The sequence below is a fragment of the Pezoporus wallicus genome, unplaced genomic scaffold (genome assembly GCF_028554395.1).
Source record: "Pezoporus wallicus isolate ANWC-B61680 ecotype Strahan unplaced genomic scaffold, APGP_CSIRO_Pwel_v1 contig_14114, whole genome shotgun sequence".
In the NCBI taxonomy this organism is placed as follows: domain Eukaryota; kingdom Metazoa; phylum Chordata; class Aves; order Psittaciformes; family Psittacidae; genus Pezoporus; species Pezoporus wallicus.
The window spans coordinates 16,487-38,956 of NW_026635323.1; the positions used below are offsets into that span (position 1 = coordinate 16,487).

General features: G+C 54.4%; 1 protein-coding gene across 10 annotated transcripts in view; it reads left to right on the plus strand.

The window, feature by feature from the left end:
- Window positions 1-22,443, plus strand: part of R3HDM2 (R3H domain containing 2) — a 37,025-nt gene extending 14,582 nt beyond the window's left edge. For 2 of the 10 annotated variants that reach the window (XM_057418712.1, XM_057418721.1), the window contains exons 2-24: window positions 2,954-3,152; window positions 3,232-3,273; window positions 3,888-3,974; window positions 4,736-4,862; window positions 5,764-5,842; window positions 6,688-6,747; window positions 7,137-7,277; window positions 7,651-7,759; window positions 8,927-9,022; window positions 10,466-10,497; window positions 13,010-13,242; window positions 14,962-15,179; window positions 16,153-16,242; window positions 16,829-17,071; window positions 17,556-17,682; window positions 18,039-18,274; window positions 18,667-18,821; window positions 19,003-19,103; window positions 19,825-19,994; window positions 20,171-20,315; window positions 20,396-20,496; window positions 20,914-20,998; window positions 21,778-22,443. In XM_057418712.1, coding sequence (XP_057274695.1) covers window positions 2,985-3,152; window positions 3,232-3,273; window positions 3,888-3,974; window positions 4,736-4,862; window positions 5,764-5,842; window positions 6,688-6,747; window positions 7,137-7,277; window positions 7,651-7,759; window positions 8,927-9,022; window positions 10,466-10,497; window positions 13,010-13,242; window positions 14,962-15,179; window positions 16,153-16,242; window positions 16,829-17,071; window positions 17,556-17,682; window positions 18,039-18,274; window positions 18,667-18,821; window positions 19,003-19,103; window positions 19,825-19,994; window positions 20,171-20,315; window positions 20,396-20,496; window positions 20,914-20,998; window positions 21,778-22,121 — 3,189 coding nt within the window. In that variant the 5' untranslated portion in view covers window positions 2,954-2,984 and the 3' untranslated portion in view covers window positions 22,122-22,443. Of the gene's footprint in view, window positions 1-2,953; window positions 3,153-3,231; window positions 3,274-3,887; window positions 3,975-4,273; window positions 4,371-4,735; window positions 4,863-5,763; window positions 5,843-6,687; window positions 6,748-7,136; window positions 7,278-7,650; window positions 7,760-8,926; window positions 9,023-10,465; window positions 10,498-13,009; window positions 13,243-14,961; window positions 15,180-16,152; window positions 16,243-16,828; window positions 17,072-17,555; window positions 17,683-18,038; window positions 18,275-18,666; window positions 18,822-19,002; window positions 19,104-19,824; window positions 19,995-20,170; window positions 20,316-20,395; window positions 20,497-20,913; window positions 20,999-21,777 lie in introns of those variants that run through there. The other 8 variants (XM_057418703.1, XM_057418692.1, XM_057418728.1 and 5 more) reach the window with 8 other exon arrangements.
- The last annotated feature ends 27 nt before the right edge of the window (window positions 22,444-22,470 follow it).

Consider the following 22,470-nt stretch of genomic DNA (forward strand, 5'->3'; position numbering starts at 1 on the left):
AAGCTCCAGGGAGACCTTAGAGCAGCTCCAGTGCCTGAAGGGGCTACAAGAAACCTGGAGAGGGGCTTTGGACAAGGGGCTATAGGGATAGGCCAAGGGAATGGCCTTAACCTGCCAGAGGGGAGATGGAGCTGAGCTCTGAGGCAGAAGCTCTTCCTTGTGAGGGTGCTGAGGCGCTGGCACAGGGTGCCCAGAGAAGCTGTGGCTGCCCCATCCCTGGCAGTGTTCAAGACCAGGGGCTCAGAGCAGCCTGCTCCAGTGGAAGGGGTCCCTGCCTGTGGGCAGCTTTAAGGTCCCTTCCAGCACAAACCAGTCTGTGATTTGATGGGGCAGAGTGTACTCAAAAGGCTCTTTACCTGTCTGCTTTCAAGCCGAGGCTTCAGACCTGCTGTGGGATGCCTGTCTGTGCAGGCAGCTTCCACGCTGCAGAGCAGACTGGACCCCGAACCGAGGGAGGTGTTTCAGGGTCGGTGGTGGCCCTCGGTGGTTGTATTAGCACAGCCTCCTCTTACATCTGGCCTTTAATACAGCAACCCCCCTACCAGCTGCCGTGCCCTGACAGGCGAGGGGAGGACAAAAGCCTCTGTGCAGGCAGGGAGCCCTGTGCTGCCTGGCGCAGGAGAGCCGAGGAGCCTTTAATGCCTTGAATTTGCAGCCGCCTCCACTTCTTCCTGTGAAAACCTTTTCCTACAGCAGACGCTGTGCTCAGGAAGGGGAATGGGGAGGTGGGGGGGGGGGGTACTCTAAAATCACCCCCAACATCATCCGGTTGCTCCTAGCGACAGAGCCTTGTTGCCATGGAGCTGCGATTCTCATTGGCTGCCTCCGGAGCCAATGAGCAAATTGTTGGTGCGAGCGTCACTTTGTGATAGATGATGCTGATACTGAAGCCTTACACAGAGGGGTGAAGTGAAGCACTGAAGGCCACAGCTTGTTGGGGTTGAATTATCAGTAGCACCAGCAAACCTCCCTTGGGCTGGGCCAGCTCATCCTGCCTACATCTGCTCCCAGTGCTCAGAATTTACATGCTTGTCCACCCGAGCAACGTGGTGGGGACTGTCCTGCCCCCCACCCCCCCCCCAGTGAATCACCAGCCTCTGGATGTTTGTTTCTGAGCCCTCAGAGCACTTTAACTCTGCTTTAGCCTGCAGTTGGATGTGCTTTGTTCCTAAGTATGCTTTCCTTCCGTGTTATAAGCAGCCTGAAGAAAGCTGCTGTTGTTATGGCTGTGTCAGGATTTCTTCTTGGCAGTGAGGCTCTGCAGCCTTCTCTGTAGTGAAAACTCTATCCCATTAACATTGATGACCTGAGCTGAGTCTGAAAATTGCACCCTCAGCAAGTTTGGTGGTAAGCCGGAGCTGTGTAGTGCAGCTGATACACTGGAAGGAAGGGATGCCATGCACAGAGACCGGGGCAGCCTGAAGAGACGGGCCCCTGCAAACCTCATGGAGTTCTACAAGGCCAAGTGAAAGGTCCAGCCCCTGGGGCGGAGCAATCCCAAGTACAAATACAGGCTGGTCGGAGGATGGATTGAGAGCAGCCCTGAGGAGAAGGACTCGGGGATGTTGGTTGAAGAGAAGCTCCCCATGACCCAGCTTCAGTGTGCACCTGAGCCCAGAGCCCTGCCATATGCTGGGCTGCATCCCCAGAGCGTAAGCAGCAGCTCAGGAAGGGGATTCTCCCCCTGTCCTGTGCTCTGGGGAGACCTCAGAGCAGCTCCAGTGCCTAAAGGGACTACAAGAAACCTGGAGAGTGTCCCACCGCCCTCCCAGGAAAGAGCTTGTGCCTAAGAGCTCATCTCAGTCTCCCCTCTGGCAGGTTAAAGCCATTCCCCTTGTCCTGTCCCTACATCCCTTATCCAAAGCCCCTCTCCAGGTTTCCTGCAGCCCCTTTAGGCACTGGGAGCTGCTCTAAGGTCTCTCCTTAAGAATCCTTCTCATCTCCAGGCTGAACCAGCCCGGCTCTAGGAGCATCTCCATGACTTCCTCTGGACTCACTCCACCAGCTCCACAGCCTTGCGGCGTTGCCCCAGAGCTGAACACATCCTCTCTGTCGTGTCCCTGACAGGGCTCAGCTCAGTCCCACCCACCCCTCTGGGTCCTCTGAACTTGCACTGTCTCTGCAAGCCGCTGTCTGTCGCAGCAGCTCTTGTCTGCCACCCCCTTGCTGCGTCCCACGTCTGGCCTGGGGGAGCAGGGCTGATTCATTCATACCAAAAGGAAACCTCCTCTCGAAAGCATCGCTGTTGAGAAGCACTAGCAATGCACATACCTTCATTGAATTAGATGTGCAGGGAAACATCCTGCAGGGCTGCTGCTGGGGCTAGAAGCTGTATTGTGAGGGGGCAGCCGACAAATGTCAGTTCAGTGGCTCTGAGTTGTCTTTTCTGGAAGAGGAGAGGGAAAGCTGATGATCTTCCCCTTGTGATGCCAAAGTTCCATTGTAGTGTGATGAGAGAAGATCCCTTTACCATGCTCCGAGGTGCTTGGCTTGGGGCTAAAAACTTGTTATGGGGGGCTGGTGAGTAAATCAAGCAAGTGCTCCCTTTTCTGACCTAGTTGCTGTCAGAGGCATCGGAGCAGAGTACAGCTGCCCCCATGCAGCACCCTCACTCTAAACCATTGAGCTACATCACTTCTTCCTTTCCTGGAAAGGAAAATCATTCTCATATCAAAGAAGTTATTGGGCTCAATGCCTGCACTGGGGATCTCTGTGTATCTTAGAGACTCTGTTCTGCTCAGGTCTTGGTGAGAGTTGTGGAGCTCCTGCAAGGTCCCCTTGAGCCGCTCAGCCAAGGGGTTGTGCTGTCGTTGGGGTGCTTGGTTTGGGGTCTTTGTATGCAACATGAGTTAAAAGGAAGTTACAACCTGTATGGACAAGAGTCTGTGTTACAGCTAAAAACTCTCTCCAGCACCTGATTCCCTTCTCCCCTTTTGGCCATCTCTTTTGGCAGGTGCCCGTTGCTGCGTCGTAGGGCTCCAAAGATGTCCAACAGCAACACAGCCCAGGAGTCTCTGGAAATAATGAAGGAGTCGGAGAAAAAGGTGGTTGAGGAATCTGTGAACAAAACCAAATACATATCCAGGTCACCGAGCAAGGAGGAGGTGGAGAAGGATGGCGGGGAGGAAGTCAGCGTGCGCCAGGAGTCTCAGGTAAGTGCAGGCGAGGGGGTGGTCCCTTGGGGGCATCCCCCACGTTCAGCTTCCTGCCTTCTCTTTCCTTTTTCCATAGAGGCGAACTTCAAGCCATGGCCATGCCAGGAAGAGAGCCAAGGTATGACCTCTTCTCATGTCCCATTCTTTGTTGTGGCTACCCTGCACTGAGTCGTGATCCCAGGCTGGTACTCTCAAGCCTTTCCTGTCTGCAGGTGCAAGAAGGCAGCCTGTCATGGCTCAGGACAGTCACTTGCCATGCACTGGAGCAGGAGTGCTCCTTTTTAGCACATGAAGGATCTGTTTGCTCCTATTTACTGCCACTCGTTTCCCTTCCCCAGAGCCCAACACACCAGAAGTGAAATTCAGAGGTGTCACACTGGAGGGACAGGGCATGTTACACCCTCCAGCTAAAAGACAGAGTTAGGTACAACTGCCATGCATAAGGCAGAACACATCTGTGCACCTCAAGCCTTTCTCCTTATTGTTGTTCCTCCCTGGGATCTCATGGGACTGGTTGATACAGAATCATAGAATGGTTTGGGTTGGAAAGGACCTTAAGATCATCCAGTTCCAACCCCCTGCCATGGGCAAGGACACCTCACGCTAGACCACGCTGCCTAAGGCTGTGTCCAACCTGGCTGTGTGAGCGGCTTGGTAGTGCAGCATCATGACCTTAAGTGGGTGCATTTTGGCTGTGGTGTCTTAACTGTCCTCTTTCTTTTCCTTTTCCAGTCTAATTCAAAGCTTAAACTGGTCAGGAGTTTGGCTGTATGTGAAGAATCATCCAGCCCCTTTGTAGATGGGCTGCTGGAGTCGCAGGTAGGCCTAGAATAAGACAAGCTGTGGAGCAGGGAAGCCTGGAAAATCCTTGCCTTGCTGAAAGTGATGTCCTGTCCTCTGAGAGCCAGGAATTTTCCCAAGAGACTGCTTTTGAAGGAATGGGTTATGTCTGGGGGTACTCCTCATACGTGCAAAGAATCATCAGCATCAACCCCCTGGGCACCCACAGCTACTCACACTGTGCAAGCTTATGCCCCCAGAATGGAATGGTACTTGGCCTTCACAAAAGCCCTGGGCTTTTTGGCCGTGGGAAGGAAGATTTGATCCAAGCCCTTTCCCTGATGCTCAGGCTGAAAGCAGCCAGCTCACAGAGCAAAAGAGGTGATCCCCATCTGTGGTCACTGTGGGCAGTGCCAGAGAAGCTGGAGCTTGGAGGTGGGCAGCAGTCAGGGAGGTGCTTTAGAAGAGTCTTCCTGAAATAGTGCAGGACTCGCCTTAGTGAGTCAAGGATGTAACAGCATCTTATCAGCTTCAAACAGGGAAGTGGGTGATTTAGATTCTGAGGTGATCCAGGCAAGTAACAACAGTGACAAATGCTCTTGAGTGTCCCCTCAGTGCCTGCCAAAGGCTTCTCATTGGAAGGAGGGTGGGGAGAGAGACTGCTTTGGCTGCTCTTAGAATGGGGCTGCTTGTGAAATGGCTCACATCCACGACCTGAATCCCCTGCCTTTCAGTGCTGGCTGTCCCAGCTCCAGGGGACGTTCAAGTGACTCAGACCGGCATGGGGTTTTCTGTTGCAGGATGTCATTCAGTTGCATGTTAGCTGCCCTTCTGACAAGGAAGAGGAAAAGTCCACGAAAGATGGGGCTGAGAAGGAAGAAAAAGACAAGAATAAAGAAAAGGCACCGAGGAAAATGCTGTCTCGAGGTGAGGTGCTCGATGGTGACTGTAGCATTGCTGGGACATCCTTTCTGGAGCAGAGCCTGCAGAGTGAGGGGAAGCATTTCCTTAGATTGGCATGTGCCCTAGCAGACTTGCAGGCTTCCTGCAGCATTCCCAGCGATCTGGTGGCTTTTTAACAGCGCAGATGCAACCCCAAGAACACCCACCATAAGGACTTCTTGCTTGCAGTCTCAAGCTGTGAGGCTGCAAGGTCAGCTCAGTTTGTGCTGCACAGTCCTGCGTGTGTGTGATCTTGGGGCCTAGAAATGGCTAAAAGATATGCATTTAATCTGGTGAGCAAATTGCAGCTGAAGTCCTTGTACAGACAGCAGCTCTGCACTGGGGCAGGTTCAGTTTTGCTTGCTGGTTTTGCTGGGCTTGCTTTTAGATGACAAAGGGTTGTGGGGAGAGGGAAAGAACAGGGCTCTTCCACACCCAGTATCAAAGGTGCTGCAATTGCTTGTGCAGAACATGCTATAATAGCATGGAATATCCTGAGCGTGCTCCAAGTGGTTGGGTTTAGGGACAAGGTTTCCTTCCATGAGCTGGTCTCATCTCCCTCTCTCTGGCATCCTCCTCCCGTGTGCCTTGTACCAATGCTCCTGCAGCCCATGGCAGAAAGGGGACATGATTGTACAGATGGAGACACTTGACCTAGAGGTTGTGTTCAGAGCCTGTGCTAGAAACTGGGCTCGAGCCCAGGTGATACAGGTCCCAGCCTGCAGAAGGTGGGCTTTTCTTCCTCTCTTCCTGTCCTGGGTACTCAGTGCTGAGGATGAGGCTCAGTTCCCTGTGAGGACAGGAAGACCTGCACCTCTTCCCTTCGCTCTGTTCTGTGGCAGTGTTTTGTTAACTTGTTCTGCTGTTGCTGTTGTGTTGTTTTCAGATTCCAGCCAGGAATATACAGACTCCACTGGGATAGATTTGCATGAGTTTTTAGTAAATACACTGAAAAAAAACCCACGGTAGGTGCCTTCTCACTAAAACCACTTGCTAATGGAGTGAAGGGAGGGAGTACCTGGTGACCAGTGAGTCATAGAATGGTTTGGGTTGGAAAGGACCTTAAGATCATCCAGTTCCAACCCCCCTGCCATGGCCAGGGATGCCTCACACTAGGCCATGTCACCCAAGACTCTGTCCAACCTGGCCTTGAACACTTTGATTGACTCTTAAAGCCATGGAGTTTGTGTGCACGTGTGGATACGTCTGTGTCTTGGGAGGGGGGGGCATTACAGCAGCTATGGAAAGTACCTGCAAGTGTGTTTTACCTTGCAGAGGGTGTTACTGGAGCTGGGGCAGTGTAGAAACACAAAGGACAACTGTGATTTGATACACCGCAGTCAAGCAAAACATGTAATTGTGTATGGTGGAGAGATAGTGTTTGTTTGAATGCAAGCAGGAAGGAAGCTTGGTTACTTGAAAACCTTTTCTATAACTGATTGTCAAATCCCAGCCTCAAAAGAAACCACTGCTGTGGCAGTAATAAATAGAATCAAGCCAAATGCTGGCATAGGAATAGCGAAGCTGGAGTCTCCACCAGCAGAGCTTCCAGCAGAGCAGAGAGTCAATATTACCCAAAGCCACCACAGAGTAAACCAACTTTAAACTGCCAGATATCTGGCAATTCATTTACTATATATGAATAAATGTGGAGTTTCTTAGTTCACTCCTATGGAGGGTGTGTGAAGCCTGGTTGACAGGGTTCCTTGCTCCAGGTATTTGTGAGTTTATCCCAGGGAAGGGCTATCACACAGAGAAAGCAGAATTTCACTCTTTAAAGGTGGCCTTTTCCTTTTTGTTTTCTTGACAGGGATAGAATGATGCTACTAAAGTTAGAACAGGAGATTCTGGAATTTATTAGTGATAACAAGTAAGTGATCATCGTGTTTGTGTCATGCAAAAGAGTCTGGAGTGTCTTTTGGGCACACTGGGAAGAGGTTCTTTTGTACATCCTCACAGAGTCATAGAAAGGTTTGGGTTGGAAGGGACCTTAAAGCTCATCCAGTTCCAGCCCCCTGTCATGGGCAGAGATACTTTCCACTAGGCTGCTCCAGTCCCTGTCCAACCTGCCCTTGATCCTCCGCCTCCATTTGTCCATACACAAGGACTTGACTCGTGACTAACTGCTTGGGATATGTGCCCTGGTCTGATGTGGGATCAGGTTAAGGCATCTCCAGCCTTGATCTCTCTTTCGGTGTCGGATGATCATTGCCTGTTCCAAAGCCTTCTGAATTCTAATGCTTTCTCCCCTCTTCTCAGCAATCAGTTTAAGAAGTTCCCTCAGATGACCTCGTACCATCGGATGCTGCTGCACCGGGTAGCTGCCTACTTTGGCATGGACCATAACGTGGACCAAACTGGGAAGGCAGTCATCATCAACAAGACCAGTAACACACGAATGTAAGGGGGAAGGAGAGGGGGGAGAACAACCGGGCTGGAATCCCCTTCCCTGCGTGGGGCTACCTGAGCCCCAGCTGCAAAGCCCTGGTCCGGAGCAGGATGGATCCCACACCATGTGTTTTGCCTCCAGAAGAAGGGCAGGTTCCCTCTCTAGAAGAGGAGAATCCTTCACTTCCAGTCCTATTTACAAGCCCTTCCTAGCTCTCTAGCTCTCAGAGAAGAGGCAGGAGCTCTTGTTGCCCTCACAAAGGAGAGGTTTAACACAACAAACACCTTTGCACACCTCCTTAATCCTTGCAAAGCAGTGGGTTTAGGGAGACAGTTCCGTGCCTTGCATTTCCCCTTCTAACAAGGGCTGGTTCTTCCTTTGCAGCCCTGAGCAGAGGTTCTCTGAGCACATCAAAGATGAGAAGAATGCAGAGTTCCCGCAGAGGTTCATCCTGAAACGAGATGATACCAGCATGGACCGAGATGATAATCAGGTAAGGGGTGGTAATGCAGCGTCTCCATACTTTGTGGAAGTCAAACGTGACTTCTCTAAGCTGAGAACTCTCAATTTCTCTTGGGTTTCCTGCAGTAACCTTCTTTAATAGAAGCTTCCACCCCACCCAAGCAGCCGCATCTAGCTATATCCTGAAAACCTGACAAAATACAGTGGAAATGCATGAAGAATTTGTGTGGATTCTATGGGGGGTACTTCCCTGTACCCTGAATATCATCTGGTGGCTGGGCCAGGCTTTAAGGTGAAGCCTTTTGCTAAGGTTCCCTTGGAAATGCCCCAGAGCTGTGTTGCCAAGCATCTCTCCCACCCCTTCCTGGGGCTTGCAGCGAGTCCAGCTGCGAAGTCAACAGGACTCAGAGTGCTGCTGGAAGGAAACCATCGGCAAAACGCAACACTTTTTGCCAGTCATCCAAGCTCAAAACCCTCCTGAATCTCTGGCTGCCCTCGGGCTGTCTCAGGTGGCACCAGAGCCGTAATGCAGAGCTAGCTTGTTCATCTGTGGCTGCGTTCCCAGCCTGTGTCAGACAGACTCTTGAACGTCAAAACTGGGGCAGGAGAGGCAAGAGACAGGAGACCTCTTCACCAGGGATCTCAGGCTCTTTGCTCTTGTAGCTCCTATCTTTACATCACCCCAGAATACCACTATCCCTTGCCTTTGGGTCATGTTGCTGAACTTAAGTCGTCAGGCTGGGGAGCTGGTCATTGCAATCAGCATCAGTTTCTGGTTTCCCCGTGGTGGCACTCTGCAGGTGATGCAGCTACCCATGAAGCACAGAATTCATGCCTGAGCAGGAGTCTGCTGTGTTGGCATAAGCTCCAAAGAGCGGCCTTTAGCTTTTGACCCCCTGGGAACAGTCTTCCAGAAGCACGTGGTGATATTCCTGATCTGTCCTTTCTGAATCAGGCACAGTAGTTGGGCTTGATCCAGGAGGTGGAGTGCACTAAGACCTCCAGGATATTCATCCCTAGACATAGGTGTTCGGAAGGTAGGTTCAAAGGCAGAGGCTGTGTCACTGCATCCAGGCATCCTGCACGCACTCCGTAATCCACATCCACTTACACTGCTGCATGAAAATGCCAGCAGCTGACTGAGCCCCCTGCTCCCATTGGCAACTGCTGACCCGCTGAGATGTGTTTGTCCCTTCAGATCAGACTCCCCTTGCAGGATGGGAGAAGGAGCAAATCTATAGAAGAGCGAGAGGAAGAGTATCAGCGGGTCAGGGAGCGGATATTTGCACGAGAGGTAAGCTTGGATGACTCACTTGCCAGGTACCCTCCTGGAACGTTGTGGCAGAAGGTGGCCTTGACTGTACTGAGAGGTCAGATCTTGTCAGTGCCTTTTCCACCCATTTCCGAGTGGTCTTCCTAGGGTTGGATTCCAACTCCTACCAAAGATGTCTAAGACCTTTGAGATAGAGGAGCTACACCTCCACTCCTCAGTCTGCTCCTTCCCTAAATTCCCTACTACACGTGTGGGGACTGACAGAGGGGGCAGGTTTGCTCCTTGCTGCCCAGCAAGATGATAAGCTTTTGCAGTGGCATTTCTGGCATGACTAGCAAATCAATGGATGAATCTGAAAGGAGCTGCAACTTCCACCTCCTGACCAAGCAGTGCTGGCCTTGGAGTATCAGGCAGGGCTCTGTGCCTTTACAGGATGAATTGGGCAGTACGTTTGTTGTCTTTCTTATGGAGTGTCCAGCTTGGTTGTTGCTTCCTTGAAATCTCTGCTCCCTCCATGGAACTCCTCTAAGTTGGAGCTGTGTGCCTTGCTCACATCTGGCTCAGAGAGGCTGCTGTGCTCTGCTCTGTTGAGTATTGTCTGCCAGCTGGAGGCAGCTCTCCATGCTGTGCCAAGTGATGGAATCAGGGCCGATTCCAAGTGCCCATCTGCCGTGGATCACGTTCAAAGTCCAGCTCCTTGCCTGCTGCTTTTGAGCACCTTGGGGAAGACGCCTTTCATTCATCCTAATGGGAATTGCCATGTGCCTGCCCAAGGAGGATGTTAAGGCAGCCGCTGCGCTGAGCTGCGTCGAGTCACCAGGCTTCAGCCAGTGACTCCTGCAGCCGGTTGTGATCGGGGTCTTGTCTTCCATGCACAGGCCCAAAGCCATCCAGACAGGTTAGCAAGCAGCCCTGCCTGTAGTCCTGGACTGGAGCACGTGCTGCCCCGGGTTAGCACACCATGGGGTGGGCATGGACTTACACTTGCTCTGTGTTCATGGGCTGAGCCAGCGCTTTGCATCTGACTTCCAGAGACAGGGGCGACTCTCGCAGGGTGGCCTGAGCTGGCTTTGAGCCCTCTGCCTTTTTGACGTGGCTCTGATAACTGCATTTAGCACGTAAGGACCCTTGTATGTCTGGCCTTGGTTGTTCCATTGACAAAGCTACCGTCAAAGCTGCCTTAAAGCAATGAAGGAGGGAGTTGAGGACTCAGATTTGCAAACTCTTGACACATCTCAGGGTCACAGGTACCAGGAAGGGTTCCTAATGGGCCTGGATGGAGAGCCGAGTGGGCCTGGTGTGCAGCAAAACTCCTGAGTAACTGGTGCACAACACAAAGTGTGTTCAAGTCCCGTACTGTTAGTGCTTTGCTCCTCTTTGCTTTGAAATTGCTTGGTTGCTTCCAAAGTTACTAAGTCTTTCCTTTCTTTCCTTCCCATCTCCATGTATTTCCCGTGCTTCCAGGCTGGCCAGAACGGATATCTCACCGACAGCAGGTCAGTACTGTTCAGCAGACACTATCTGTAGCTCTGCCTTTCTCTGCAGAGGACTGCATGACTCTAGAATGATGTTGTTTTTTCTGATGTTAACTGACAGAACCTCCAAAGAAGCCTTTTCTCGTAGTTCTCACAAACGGAGGCAGATTTTTAGGTATCCCTCTGTGACTTAGGCTGTGCCTTGTCCTGCTGAGGAAGTTTGCCCCGTGCATGGCTCCTTGGGACGTTTTTGACCTTGTCTTTTTTGCAACATCCATTTCTTGAGTTCTGTTTCTTGCTGAGCCATCGATGAAAATGGAGGGGGGGAGAAGGTGGGAATGGCAGGGAAGAGTGGGGAAGCCAGAGGGTTTCAGCAGTTTTAAACCATTCTGCCTCTTCTCTCCCAAGAAACCCGCTGCCCTTACAGGGATCAGCATCCAGATAGGTGGGGTTGTTCCTAATCCCCGATGATAAAGGCTGGATTACTTAGTGGTGGCAATGAAGTGTCTCAGGCTTTCATTTCAAGCAGAGTAGCTGCAGAGGGCACTGGGAGCATGTTTGAGCAGCATTTTCTTATGGAGTAGTTTTCCTGTGGATGAAAAGGTTGAAAGGATGGAGTTAGTGACAAGTCACCTTGCTGCAGGAGGCTGCTGAAAGGAGGAGGATAAAGAATAGCATGAAAATCAAAGCCTTCGTGCCTGCTGCCCTCTCATTTCATAGACAAAGCTCCAGAGGGGAAGCATCTCTGTGTATGACAGGAGGCAACCCCAAGCACAGCCACGGGCTGGGGGGGACGGGATGGAGCAGCCCTACAGAGAAGGACTTGGGGGTGTTGGGTGAAGAGAAGCTCCCCAGGACCCAGCTTCAGCGTGCACTTGTGCCCAGAACCCCTGCATGTGCTGGGCTGCACCCCCAGAGCGTGAGCAGCAGCTCAGGGAGGGGATCCTGCCCCTCTGCTGAGCTCTGCGGAGGCCTTAGAGCAGCTCCAGTGCCTAAAGGGGCAACAAGAAGCCTGGAGAGGGGCTTTTGGGCCGTGGCATGGGGTTGGACCTGGGTGAGCTTTAAGGTCCCTTTCAACCCAAGTCATTCTGTGATCTAAGTGAGTGTAGGAACAGCTTTGCTCCTCTCAGTCTGTCGCATGGCTCGGGCTCTTTTGAGGGATGCTGTTGTGGAAAATCAAATGTCCTCAGCACAGTTCCAGGGACTGTGTCCTGGAGTACCACACGTGGCAGTGGTGTTCATGGAATCACCGAGCAGTGATGGTGGCTGATGGGATTGCAGCTTTAGGAGCCAGGGCTGCTCTAGGAGCTTTTCTGACTTGTCCCTAAAGAGCTTGGTTAACCTGCTGGCTTGCTTTTGTGGTTTCAGAGCAGAGGATGTGTGGCCTTTGGACCATTTTGAGCTCTGGACAGACACAGACAAGCTCTTCAGGAGCAGGAGGTGATGTCAGTGTGAGCTCCAGAGACTTTCCACCTTCAAAACCCAGCATTCAGAGTAGTACATCTTGGGCCAGGCATATGGAGCAATACATCCTCCACTTGCTGAAGCCCAGATGTGGTTGCAGAGAGCTCTCTGCTGGTGGACACACTTGGAAACAGGCTGTAGTAAAGCAGAGGGAGAGAAAGGCATGGCTGAAGCTGCTGGGGCAGTGCTTTTAGAAGGCAAGAGTGTGACAGCATGCCTGGAGTAGCAGGAGTAGGAAAAGCAGGAGTCTACATAGTCCAGTTCCTTTACCTCTTTAGGGTTAGAACCATTATTCAGGTTTCCCAAGGGATGTGTTTGCTTTGGCTCTCCCATGCTCCCAGCAGCCTAGGACATCACTTCAGAAGTTTCTTCCAAGCCTTTCTTTTCCCCTCCACTGCTGTGTGGAGCTGCTGCCGGGCTCAGCCTGCAGCCCTGTGGGAGCATCTCCTCCGGTGCTGCCTTCTCCTTTCCTCCTTGGCAAAGACCTGGGAACCCATGCCTGTGCTTGTGAGCCTTAGCTGGAAGCCGGGCTCACTGCTTAGGATGGGGTGCTGGTTCTTTCTAAAGCCCTGTAAAGTAGCCAGATCTGGGGCTAAGGGAGGGTGATCAAGTGGGAGCACGGCTCTGGGTATAGCAACATCCCAGCATGTAGGTGTTCCAGCTGAGCAGGAAGGCTCACCAGGGCTGGTGTGGAAAGTGGACTCCATCAGCCTCGTCTCAAGGCCTCTGTTAAAAGCTCCCTGTTGTGAGACAAGGAGGGCTTTAGCAAGGGCTCATGCTCTGACCCCGCTGGCTTCTCTTCCAGGTGGGGATCTGGCTAGGGGAAAGGGCCAAGAGCCAGCTCTCGACGCCCACCAAGGACCAGCAGCAGGGCCTGGCTCTTCCTAGTGCATGCCCGAGGAAGCTGTGCCCCGGGGCATGTGTTTGCTGTCAGATCCCCACGCAAAGTGCCCGTGTGCTGTGTCCCAGGAGCTGCTGGGGCTCCCCCCGCAGCGCGGCAGCCCTGCTGCCGGTCCTGCCGCTGCCCCTTGCCGTGGGACGTGGGGTCTCATTCCTTCCATCTCCGCAGGGCCAACCGGGACAGTTTGAGCCGGGCCTCGGGCAGCCGCCAGAGCAGCACCGAGAGCGAGATAAAGTCTCTGGAACCTCGGCCGTGGAGCAGCACAGACTCCGATGGCTCCGTCCGCAGCCTGCGACCACCCGTTACCAAAGCCAGCAGCTTCAGTGGCATCTCCATCCTGACACGGGGGGACAGCATCGGGAGCAGCAAAGGCAGCACTGCCAGCAGGACGTCCCGGGCAGGTACTGGACTGGTCACGGTCTTTGGGCTGAGGAGCTGGGGCTCGTGATGCTTTGCCTGTGGGACGTGGTTGGCATCATCTGAATGCATCCGGTACCTGGACAGGGATATACCAGTTGCATCGTCTGCTTTTTTCATTACCCCCTGTTAGATCTTCCTTCCCTTTAGCACAGCTCCCCAAGACAAAGGACATTGGTTAGTCCCATACCCTGGAGCTGTTGTTTTCTCTCCCCTGCTGTGCTAGAGGTTCTGCTCTCCAGAATCCCTCACAGGCCTAAGGAGCCTTTAGTTAGGGTGAACCATCTGGCCCTTTTCCTTGCTTTCCAACAAAGGAGGGCTAGATTAGTCTGGCTCATCAGGCACACAGTCTGTCTCATCAAACAACTGCGTTCAGTGGTATCTGCCTGCAACGTTCACTCCATATGATTCACTATACTCCTGAGAGTGTAGTGGCAGGGGGCTGGAACTGGATGAGCTCTAAGGTCCCTTCCAACACAAACCAGTCTGGGATCTGATGATTTTAATGGTGCAGTGCTAAATGAGGAGCCACGCTGGTTACCTTCGCTGTGCAATGTCAGTGAGCAGCATCCAGGAATTTTCACTTGGGTGCAAGAGGGAAAAAGCAAGCACCACCTTTGATATCCTCATTTATTCTGTGGGGGAGGAAGTGCTGAGGACTGTGGGGCTCTTTTCCCATCTCAGCATTTAGCCCTTGGGCAACTGTCAGAAGCTGTTTCCCTCTTTGCACCATGCGGCTGCTGATACAGACATCCTTAGCAGAATGCCTGAAGATGAGCTGTTGCAATGCAGTAGATCAGAGGCAGAATTCATTAAATAGCAGCTACTGGGCATCAAGCAATAGTTTCACAGCCCTTTTATTTCTGGAAGTGAGACTGAAATAGTGAGGAGAGCAGTTCCCAGCTGGGTGCCCTGCAGCATCTATTGCGCTCCTTCCAAACCGTTTTTCCTCCCATGGGAAGGAATTGCTTCCAGCCTTCCATCTCCTAGGCTTGTACTCAAAGATGTGCGTGTGCTGGATCTGTGGGGCCATAAAATAGGATTCTCTGTTCAGGGCAAGCACTTGAACAGGTCATGACCATGTAGTTAGTGGCTGAGCCACAGAACTGAGCTGTGACTGGGAGCAGCTCAGCTTCTCCCCACAGACTGGTTTAGGGTACTGAGCTGACAGGAGTGTACCTGATAGCACCCCAAGCTGTCATCTCTGCCTTGTGCTGAGGTGGAGGGCCCTGCATCAGGCAGGGGCTGCTGTTAACATCAGGTTCCTCTGCCCACTGGAAGGCCTGAGGTGAGGCATATAGCACCTACCTGAGACCTATGGGTGGGGACTGCTGTGTCCCAGTGTGGAACGTGGGTGCTGCGCTGGGGTCAGGGAGGAGAGCACGCTCTTGGGAATAGCAGCTATGCAAGTCATGGCTGTAGTGTGGAACAGTGATTGCCTCCTGGTCACATTCCCTGTGTGGAGCAGGGGGAGGAGCTGTGAGCAGCTGTGGACCTGTACAGACACGGTGAGAGAGGTGCCATAACCCGGAGTGCTGAGAGTGTCAGCACCTTGAGGCAAACTGACTTAGCCTGCAGCCTGCTCACCCTGTCCCCTGGGGCAGCTACCATGTGGACAGCAGAGACTCTAATCTGGCTGCGGTGCAGGAGGTAGTGACAGGATCTACCCCCCCATCAACAAACCCATGTGTTTTCTCTCTCAGGTACCAACCCTGCCATGCCTTTCTCTGTTCAAGGTCTGGTACTAGGTGCCCCTGAAGCATGCAGCCAATCCCCCTCTTCACAGCCCAGCCGTGGCCTCCTGCCCTGCACAGCCCAACAGCCTCAACCACAGCCACCCCAGCAGCCACCACCACAGCCCCAGGGACTTCCACCTGCAGCCCAGCAGCAGCCAGCCATGAGCAACCACATGATATCCCAGGTGAGTTGCTGCACAGCATCCAGGGACTCCATAAGCTCCTTGGGCACCCAGCAGGGAGGTAGAAACAGAGCCAGGGTGCTCTGGATTCACACTTGCCCAGTGGGGTTTGGGTATCTTCACCCTTGCTGCCTGTTAGGGAGTGATGATTCCTCCATGCTATGGGGCCTTGCTGTGGCTGTGGATGATGCTATGTGACAGCTTGCCAGCCTCTTCACTATCTGCTCAGGCCAGCAGCTCTCCTGGCAAGGGATCTATAGCCTTTTGCTGAGTGCTGGGGTCATGTTCTGGAACCTGTTGCCATCCTGGTGAGGGATTGTCACAAACAGTAGCTGGGTTTGAGCTTCCCCAGTGGTCACCTCCTGTCCCGGGAAGAGGCAGACCTGAGCTGTACCTGGGTCTGGTATTCTGCAGACCCTCCCTGGGTTAAACCCAAGTGACATTCCACAACCTGCAGGGCTAATCCTGAGTCTGGAGCCCTTGTTCCTGCATACTTTGTTCTGTTCCTGAGGCTCATCTGAGGTTTGAACACCCAGCAAGCTTCTGGAGCTCACACAGGGTCACTGCATCTTGCTGAGGTTTTCCTTTGTATCTTGTACTGTTTGGCTGTCCTGATAGCGCAGGACCAAACTTGGCTGTGTTTGAGTGTTGGTGAAAGATGTGAAAACACACTGTCCCCCTGGTGCACCCGCAGCTTCAGTGCTCAAAGCATAGGAGGTGGTGCTTGAGTTAGGTGTCAGCATCAAGAGGCATCAGCCTTCGCAGCTCCACAAAGCAAGGGGTGGGGATGTGTGTCCTCCCAGAGAGGTGACTGCTCCCCTGCTCTGCTCTCCTTGCTTTCCAACCCTCTGCAATGCCCCCCTCTGTGTTTGCAGTTGCCTCACTTGACTAACCTTGTTGTTCCTTCTTTCTCTCCTTCCTTCTGTCCTTCCTTCCCCCCCTTTTCCCACTCTCCTCCCTTCTCTGCTGGTCATAGCCGGTCCCAGCGCTGCAGCCTGTTCAGTATTCTCCAAGCTCCTGCCCCCAAGTCCTCTTGCCAGTCTCTCCACCCCAGCAGTACAACTTGGTACAAACCCCATTTCCTCTTCTGCACTCTCTGTTGTGCCCGTGTGCTGTGTTGTGTGAGCTTTTGCTAACCAGGTGCATTGCGGACACTGCACCCAGTGGGTTTGGGATTCACGGAGGCTCTGTGCTGCCATAGGGTCAAGGCAGTGGGATGCCTGAGACTGTGAGACCCACCAGGGCCAGGCATTGATGAGCATGGAAAGAGCCTGGGCAAGACCAAGTGCCAAAGCTCCACCAGAAGTGATGCTTGTGCACAGCAATGGGGTCCAAGGACCGTGGCTGCCCTGTGGTCTCAGTCAGACTGTGTTACCTCTTTTGGGAATGGGACACCCTGGGCTGGGGCCACCCCTGCATGTGTGGGGCCCTGCTTGTCACCAGTGCCTGCTGAGCATGCAGCCCTGCAAGCAGCACGCATGCCTCTACCCCCCGCCCCGTGCTGCAGAGTGCTCTTGGTGTGTGGCTCATTTCTGGGGACCTTTCTTGGGTGAGCTCCTCCCCACAGAGTAGGGAGAAGGGGTCTGCAGAGCTGTGTCCTCCATGTCCTACGTGCTGTCCTCCTCCATCCTTCCCACTTCTCCCCGATGCAGGCCGATGAACTCAGCAACCCCTTTGGGCAGATAAGCCTCAGCCGACAGGGCTCTACGGAAGCACCGGATCCTTCCTCGGCGATGTTCCAGTCATCCCTCATCTCCCAGCATCCTCAGCAGACAGGATTCATCATGGCAACCCCTGGGCAGCCCATTCCCACCTCCAACTACTCTGCCTCAGGGCACACGGCCCCCACCCAGCAGGTGCTGCAGCCCCAGGGCTACATTCAGCCTCCCCAGCAAGTAAGAGCACCCACAAGCCCAAAGGGGATGTGCACCTCTATGGGGCGAGGGGGCTGCAGGGGAGCAGCTCCTTGAGAGTGGGTCTCTGCTGCTTCTGCTGCTTATTTGTGATGGGTCAGCACACAGCAGGGTGATCTCTGCCTCTTTGCCCCTCTGGGGCACTTACCTGGGGACCCCCCTTGACCATAGGCTCGGTGACCAACTCAGGGCTGACACCTCTAAGCTCTCTTTGGGGTCCTGCAGGGCTTTATAACCTCTAAGGTTGCTCCCTCTGGGTGTGATGAGAGCGCTCTTGCACTGCTGGGCTGGGAAAGGCTTGGATGTGGAGGCTGGGAGGAGCGGGAAGGGGCTGATTGCCTGAGGAGCTATCACTTGGTTGGTTTCATTCAGCAGAAGGTGGGAGAGCAGACTGGGCCTGGGGACCCAGCCTTCTTGGTCCCATCCCTCTTGTGTTCTCAGCACCATGTTTTCTTGGTTCTGATAGATTCAGGTTTCTTACTACCCTCCCGGGCAGTACCCAAACTCCAGCCAGCAATACCGATCTCTCAGTCACCCAGTGGCCTACAGCTCCCAGCGCACTCAGCAGCTCCCTCAGCAGTCCCAGCAGCCTGGTAAGCCGGGGGGAAATGGGGGCCAAGGGGCATGGGTTCCTTACCTGTAACTCTTGTTGGTTCTTCAGGATCTCCCATGCACTGCCTAGGGCCAGGCTGTGCAAAGGGCAGCTGCAAAGGCCCCTTCTGGTCCTTTCCCTCCCTCTTAGTGTGTAGCATGCACTGAGGTGTCCCAGGGTGGATTTAAAGCCAGGAGCTTCCTTAAGGTCTTCTCACGCCTGCCATAAGGGAAGCCCTTTTCCCACTTTTTAGCAAGAGATGGGGCAAAGCAGGATTTGAGCACCTCAGCTGCCAAGTCTCAAGCTGTTTCCTGTGGCCAGCTGGGAAGCTCTTCCATTTAAACCCTGTTCTGATAGGTTTACAGCCAATGATGTCCAACCAGCAGCAAACATACCACGGTGTGATGGGAGTGCAGCAGGCACAGCCCCCTGGGCTCCTCAACAGCCAGAGGAACAGCATGGGTGGCCAGATGCAGAATATGATGGGAGTGCAGCAGGCGCAGCCCCCTGGCCTCCTCAGCAGCCAGAGGAGCAATATGGGGAGCCAGATGCAAGGTCTGATGGTCCAGTACACTCCACTGCCTTCGTACCAGGTAGGCTGCAGTTGCTCTCCAATGAGGGGCTCTTGGGAAGGGGACTGTGGGGGAAGCACTCTCTTCCTGTGCCTGCATGGTGGAGCCAAAGGTGGAGACTTCCCTTGAGAAGATGCTTGTCTGCGTCTGCATCTATGTGGGACGTGCCTTGAGGATGTCCCACGTGCCTTGAGGACTGAGTCCCAGTCAGTCCCTTTGCCGTTGTGCTTGCAGAAGAACTGGGAGGTGCTCCCTTTGCCTGGGCAAGCTTGCTGTGGGCTGCAGTAGCCACCCATCCGGCATCTGTTCTACCTTGTATGGGTCTCCTTGGTGTCTCTTTGGGGCCAGTTCTCCCTGCTTCTGCTCCATGTTACCTGTCATTACATAGTGCTGCTTCTTTCCTCCCTGCACAGGTTCCCATGGCCAATGAGTCCCAGAGTGTGGTCCAGCAGCCCTTCCAGCAGCCAGTGCTTGTACCAGCCAGCCAGTCTGTGCAGGGGGGCATTCAGACTGGGGGGGTGCCCATCTACTACAGCGTCATCCCAACTGCCCAGCAGAATGGCACCAGGTAAAGCTTCTGTATCTCTGACCTGCCCTGGGGAGAAAGGGGTCCTGCTGCCCCAGGGAAGGGCACAGCATCCTGCTCCTGCAGCTCAGGGAGGTGCCTGGGTACCACAGATGCTGGTCACCTCTTGAGCTTGCCCAGTCCCAGCTCCCAGCACCTCACCAGAGCACTCTCTGCTTCACAGCCCTTCGGTGGGGTTCCTGCAGCCTCCTGGCTCTGAACAGTATCAGATGCCACAGTCCCCATCACCCTGCAGCCCGCCACAGATGCAGCAGCAGTATTCAGGTAAGAGTGGTCACTGTCAGCATTGGCACTGATTCTGCACAAAGTGGATCAGGTTTTGTAGGGGCTGCAGTGAGCAGAGCTGTCCTGTAGGGACAGGCCAAGGGGAATGGCTTGAACCTGCCCAAGGGGAGATGGAGCTGAGCTCTTAGGCAGAAGCTCTTCCCTGGGAGGGTGCTGAGGCACTGGCACAGGGTGCCCAGAGAAGCTGTGGCTGCCCCATCCCTGGCAGTGTTCAAGGCCAGGTTGGACACAGGGGCTTGGAGCACCCTGCTCTAGTGGAAGGGGTCCCTGCCTGTGGCAGGGGGTTGGAGCTGGAGGAGCTTTAAGTCCCTTCCAACCCAAATCAGTCTGGGGTTCGGTGAAGTCTGACAGCTTCTGTGCAGTGGGTTTCCTTAGTCTTCCCCATCCCACAGCCCACTGGGAATTTCCAGGTCGTGGCACAGCAGCTGATGCTGGCCTGGCATCTCCTTGCCGTGTGGGCAGGGTAGGAGCAGGCAAAGGGAGCTGCTATGGGCTGTGGACCCCATCTGCTGGCAGCATGGCTCAGTGTCACCAGGACAGCGCATGGGACCAGGGAGCAGTGGATGAGAGGAATTGGGGTTCCAGCATTACATCCCAGGCTGGCTGGGGCCTGGTGGGTTGGTGCAAGACTTGTTCTGCAGTGAGCAGGAGCTGCAGTGCACAGAGCCCGGGCAGTAGCGGTGCTGTCATCTCTCCTCAGGGGTGTCTCCATCAGGCCCTGGCGTGGTTGTGATGCAGCTGAATGTTCCCAATGGCCCCCAGGCCCCCCAGAATCCCCCTGTGGTGCAGTGGAGCCATTGTAAGTACTACAGCCTGGACCAGCGGGGGCAGAAGCCAGGAGACCTGTACAACCCAGACACCAGTGCTCAGGTATTGAGAGGACTGGGAGGAAGGCAGCTCCTGTTGCGGGAGCGGCCTGGGGGGACAGAGGACCCCAGCACCCGTGCCGTCTGGATGGGCTGGGAGATGGGGGTGGGATCACCCCATGGTGATGAGGCAGGAGAGGGACCCGTCGCAGGCGCTCTCTAACGCTCTCTCTCCCCCAGGCCAGCACCCAACTGAGCAGCCCCATCACGTCCCCAACCCAATCCCCGACACCATCGCCCGTCACCAACCTCAACAGTGTCTGCACGGGGCTGAGCCCCCTCCCTGTCCTCACACAGTTCCCCCGGCCCATGGGCCCGACACAAGGTAAGGGGACAGCACAGAGCTGGGGCTTCCCTGGGGTTCCTTTGGACCCCCCCTCCCAGATGTTTGCTTCCCTTTTGCAGGTGATGGGCGCTACTCATTGCTGGGCCAGCCGCTGCAGTATAACCTGTCTATCTGTCCCCCGCCGCTGCTCCACAACCAGCCCAACTACAATGCACACCAGGTAAAACCAGGCCAAAAGCTGCACCCAGCCACCCTTTCATGGGCCTGGGAGCACAACAAGACCACCCCTTTCCCTGCCCTGTGCCTGGGCACCCCTCGGTTAGGTATTGCCTATGCCACTAGAGCTGCCATTGTCCATGGATTTCCCTAGAGCCCGGTGCTGCTCCCAGCTTTACCCAGAAGCAGTGTCAGCCCCAGGTCCTTTCAGTGTCCTGGGAGCGTGGCTGTGCCTTGATCTCCTCTCACCCAAGCATGGTGTCACCTCAAAGGTGCCGAGGGTGCAAGCTTCATCCTGGTGTCTTCATCCCCCTTCGCAGTGATGGCCCGGTCGAGTTTGGCCTCCCCAGGATGCTCTGTGGGGGCACTGTAAGGCCACAGTGTCTCCTCGGGTGACACTCTGCTGGCTTTATTCTTTAAGGGGCAGACTGGAATGAAACATGGCAACCGGAGCAAGAGACAAGCCCTCAAGTCAGCATCCACTGACCTTGGGACAAGCGATGTAGGCAAGTGACCCTCCTCAAACAGTTCACTCTGTACCCACTGAGCAGTCCCCACTGGATGGCATAGCTGCCGTTGGCAGAGACTCCAGCTGCCACCTCTGCCCCCAGCTGGCACGGGGGGGGGGGGGGGATGCAGTCTTCACTGGTTCTATGGGGTCTTAGGCTTGTCCCCTTTGTCACCTCCACGTCCCCACCACCACCACCAGCAGCAGCTGGTTGCAGGGAGCCCTTTAAGAGCTGTCCCTCTCCCTGCGGCTGGCATGTTCGTTACATGCCACGTTAATATTAGCAAAGAATCCATTCAGCCAGCCCTCTGCTAAGCCCAAAAGGCAAGGCTGGAGCCAAGAGGCAGCAGAAGTGTTTGGGTACCACAGAGTGGAGGCAAAGAGGTGGGCATGACACAAAGGGGATCTGGCCGGGGGCTGAGCACCAGGAGCAGTGTCACGCTCAGGATTCACACCACTCCTCCATGGGTGTCTTTCTCCCTTCCAGGGATAGAGGGCAGGAGAGGTGGATTGGCTCCCAATCCCGGTACCCAGGGGTTAGGGTGGGAAGCTGGAGCAGAGCACCCTGACTGGGAAGCCATGCCCAGGCAGAGGAAGCAAGGAGGGCTGGAGCAAATGGGAAACAGCAGCCTCCTCTTGAAGCATGCAGGGACTGGGATGTGAGCATCCAAATGGTCAGGCTGCAGGAAGCAGGAAGGTGGGGGCAGCTTAGTTGCAGTAGCAGTGACTTGGGTGGGGAGCCCCCCCCAAACCCCACGTGCTGTCTCCCCACTGCAGTGCTGGGCCGAGTGCTGGAGGTGACGGACCTGCCCGAGGGCATCACTCGGACGGAGGCTGACAAGCTCTTCACTCAGCTCGCCATGGCCGGGGCCAAAATCCAGTGGCTCAAAGAGACTCAGGGGCGCCGCGGGGATGGAGGTGGCGGGGACGGCACCGGCACTCCGGAGAACGGCAGGCACAGTGACCTCGCTGCCTTATACACCATCGTGGCCGTGTTCCCCAGCCCGCTGGCTGCCCAAAACGCCTCCCTCCGCCTCAACAACTCCCTCAGCCGCTTCAAGCTGCGTGTGGCCAAAAAGAACTACGACTTGCGGGTGCTGGAGCGTGCCAGCTCACAGTAGGGCTCACGCACAGGCACGCAGAGCACACTGGACTTGCAGGCACTCCCCTCTTGCCTTCTCTTTTTCCTTCCTGCCCGCCCTTCCCCTTGCCCTCCTTCATGGATATATTTATATGGACAGAATTAAGAGACGAGAAATTGATTTTTTTTTAATTATTATTATTAATTATTATTATTATTATTATTTTTTGGAGTGCTGCCCCTGCCCGCCCACCTTCCCCTGTGTATGTTGTTTTGTTAAGCACTGTGTTGAACCGCACATACAGGTGTTGAATTGGTATGTTCACTGCACATTTTATTTAATCTGATTATTATTTGGGGGGGGGGGGGGGGGAGGGATGGATATTTTT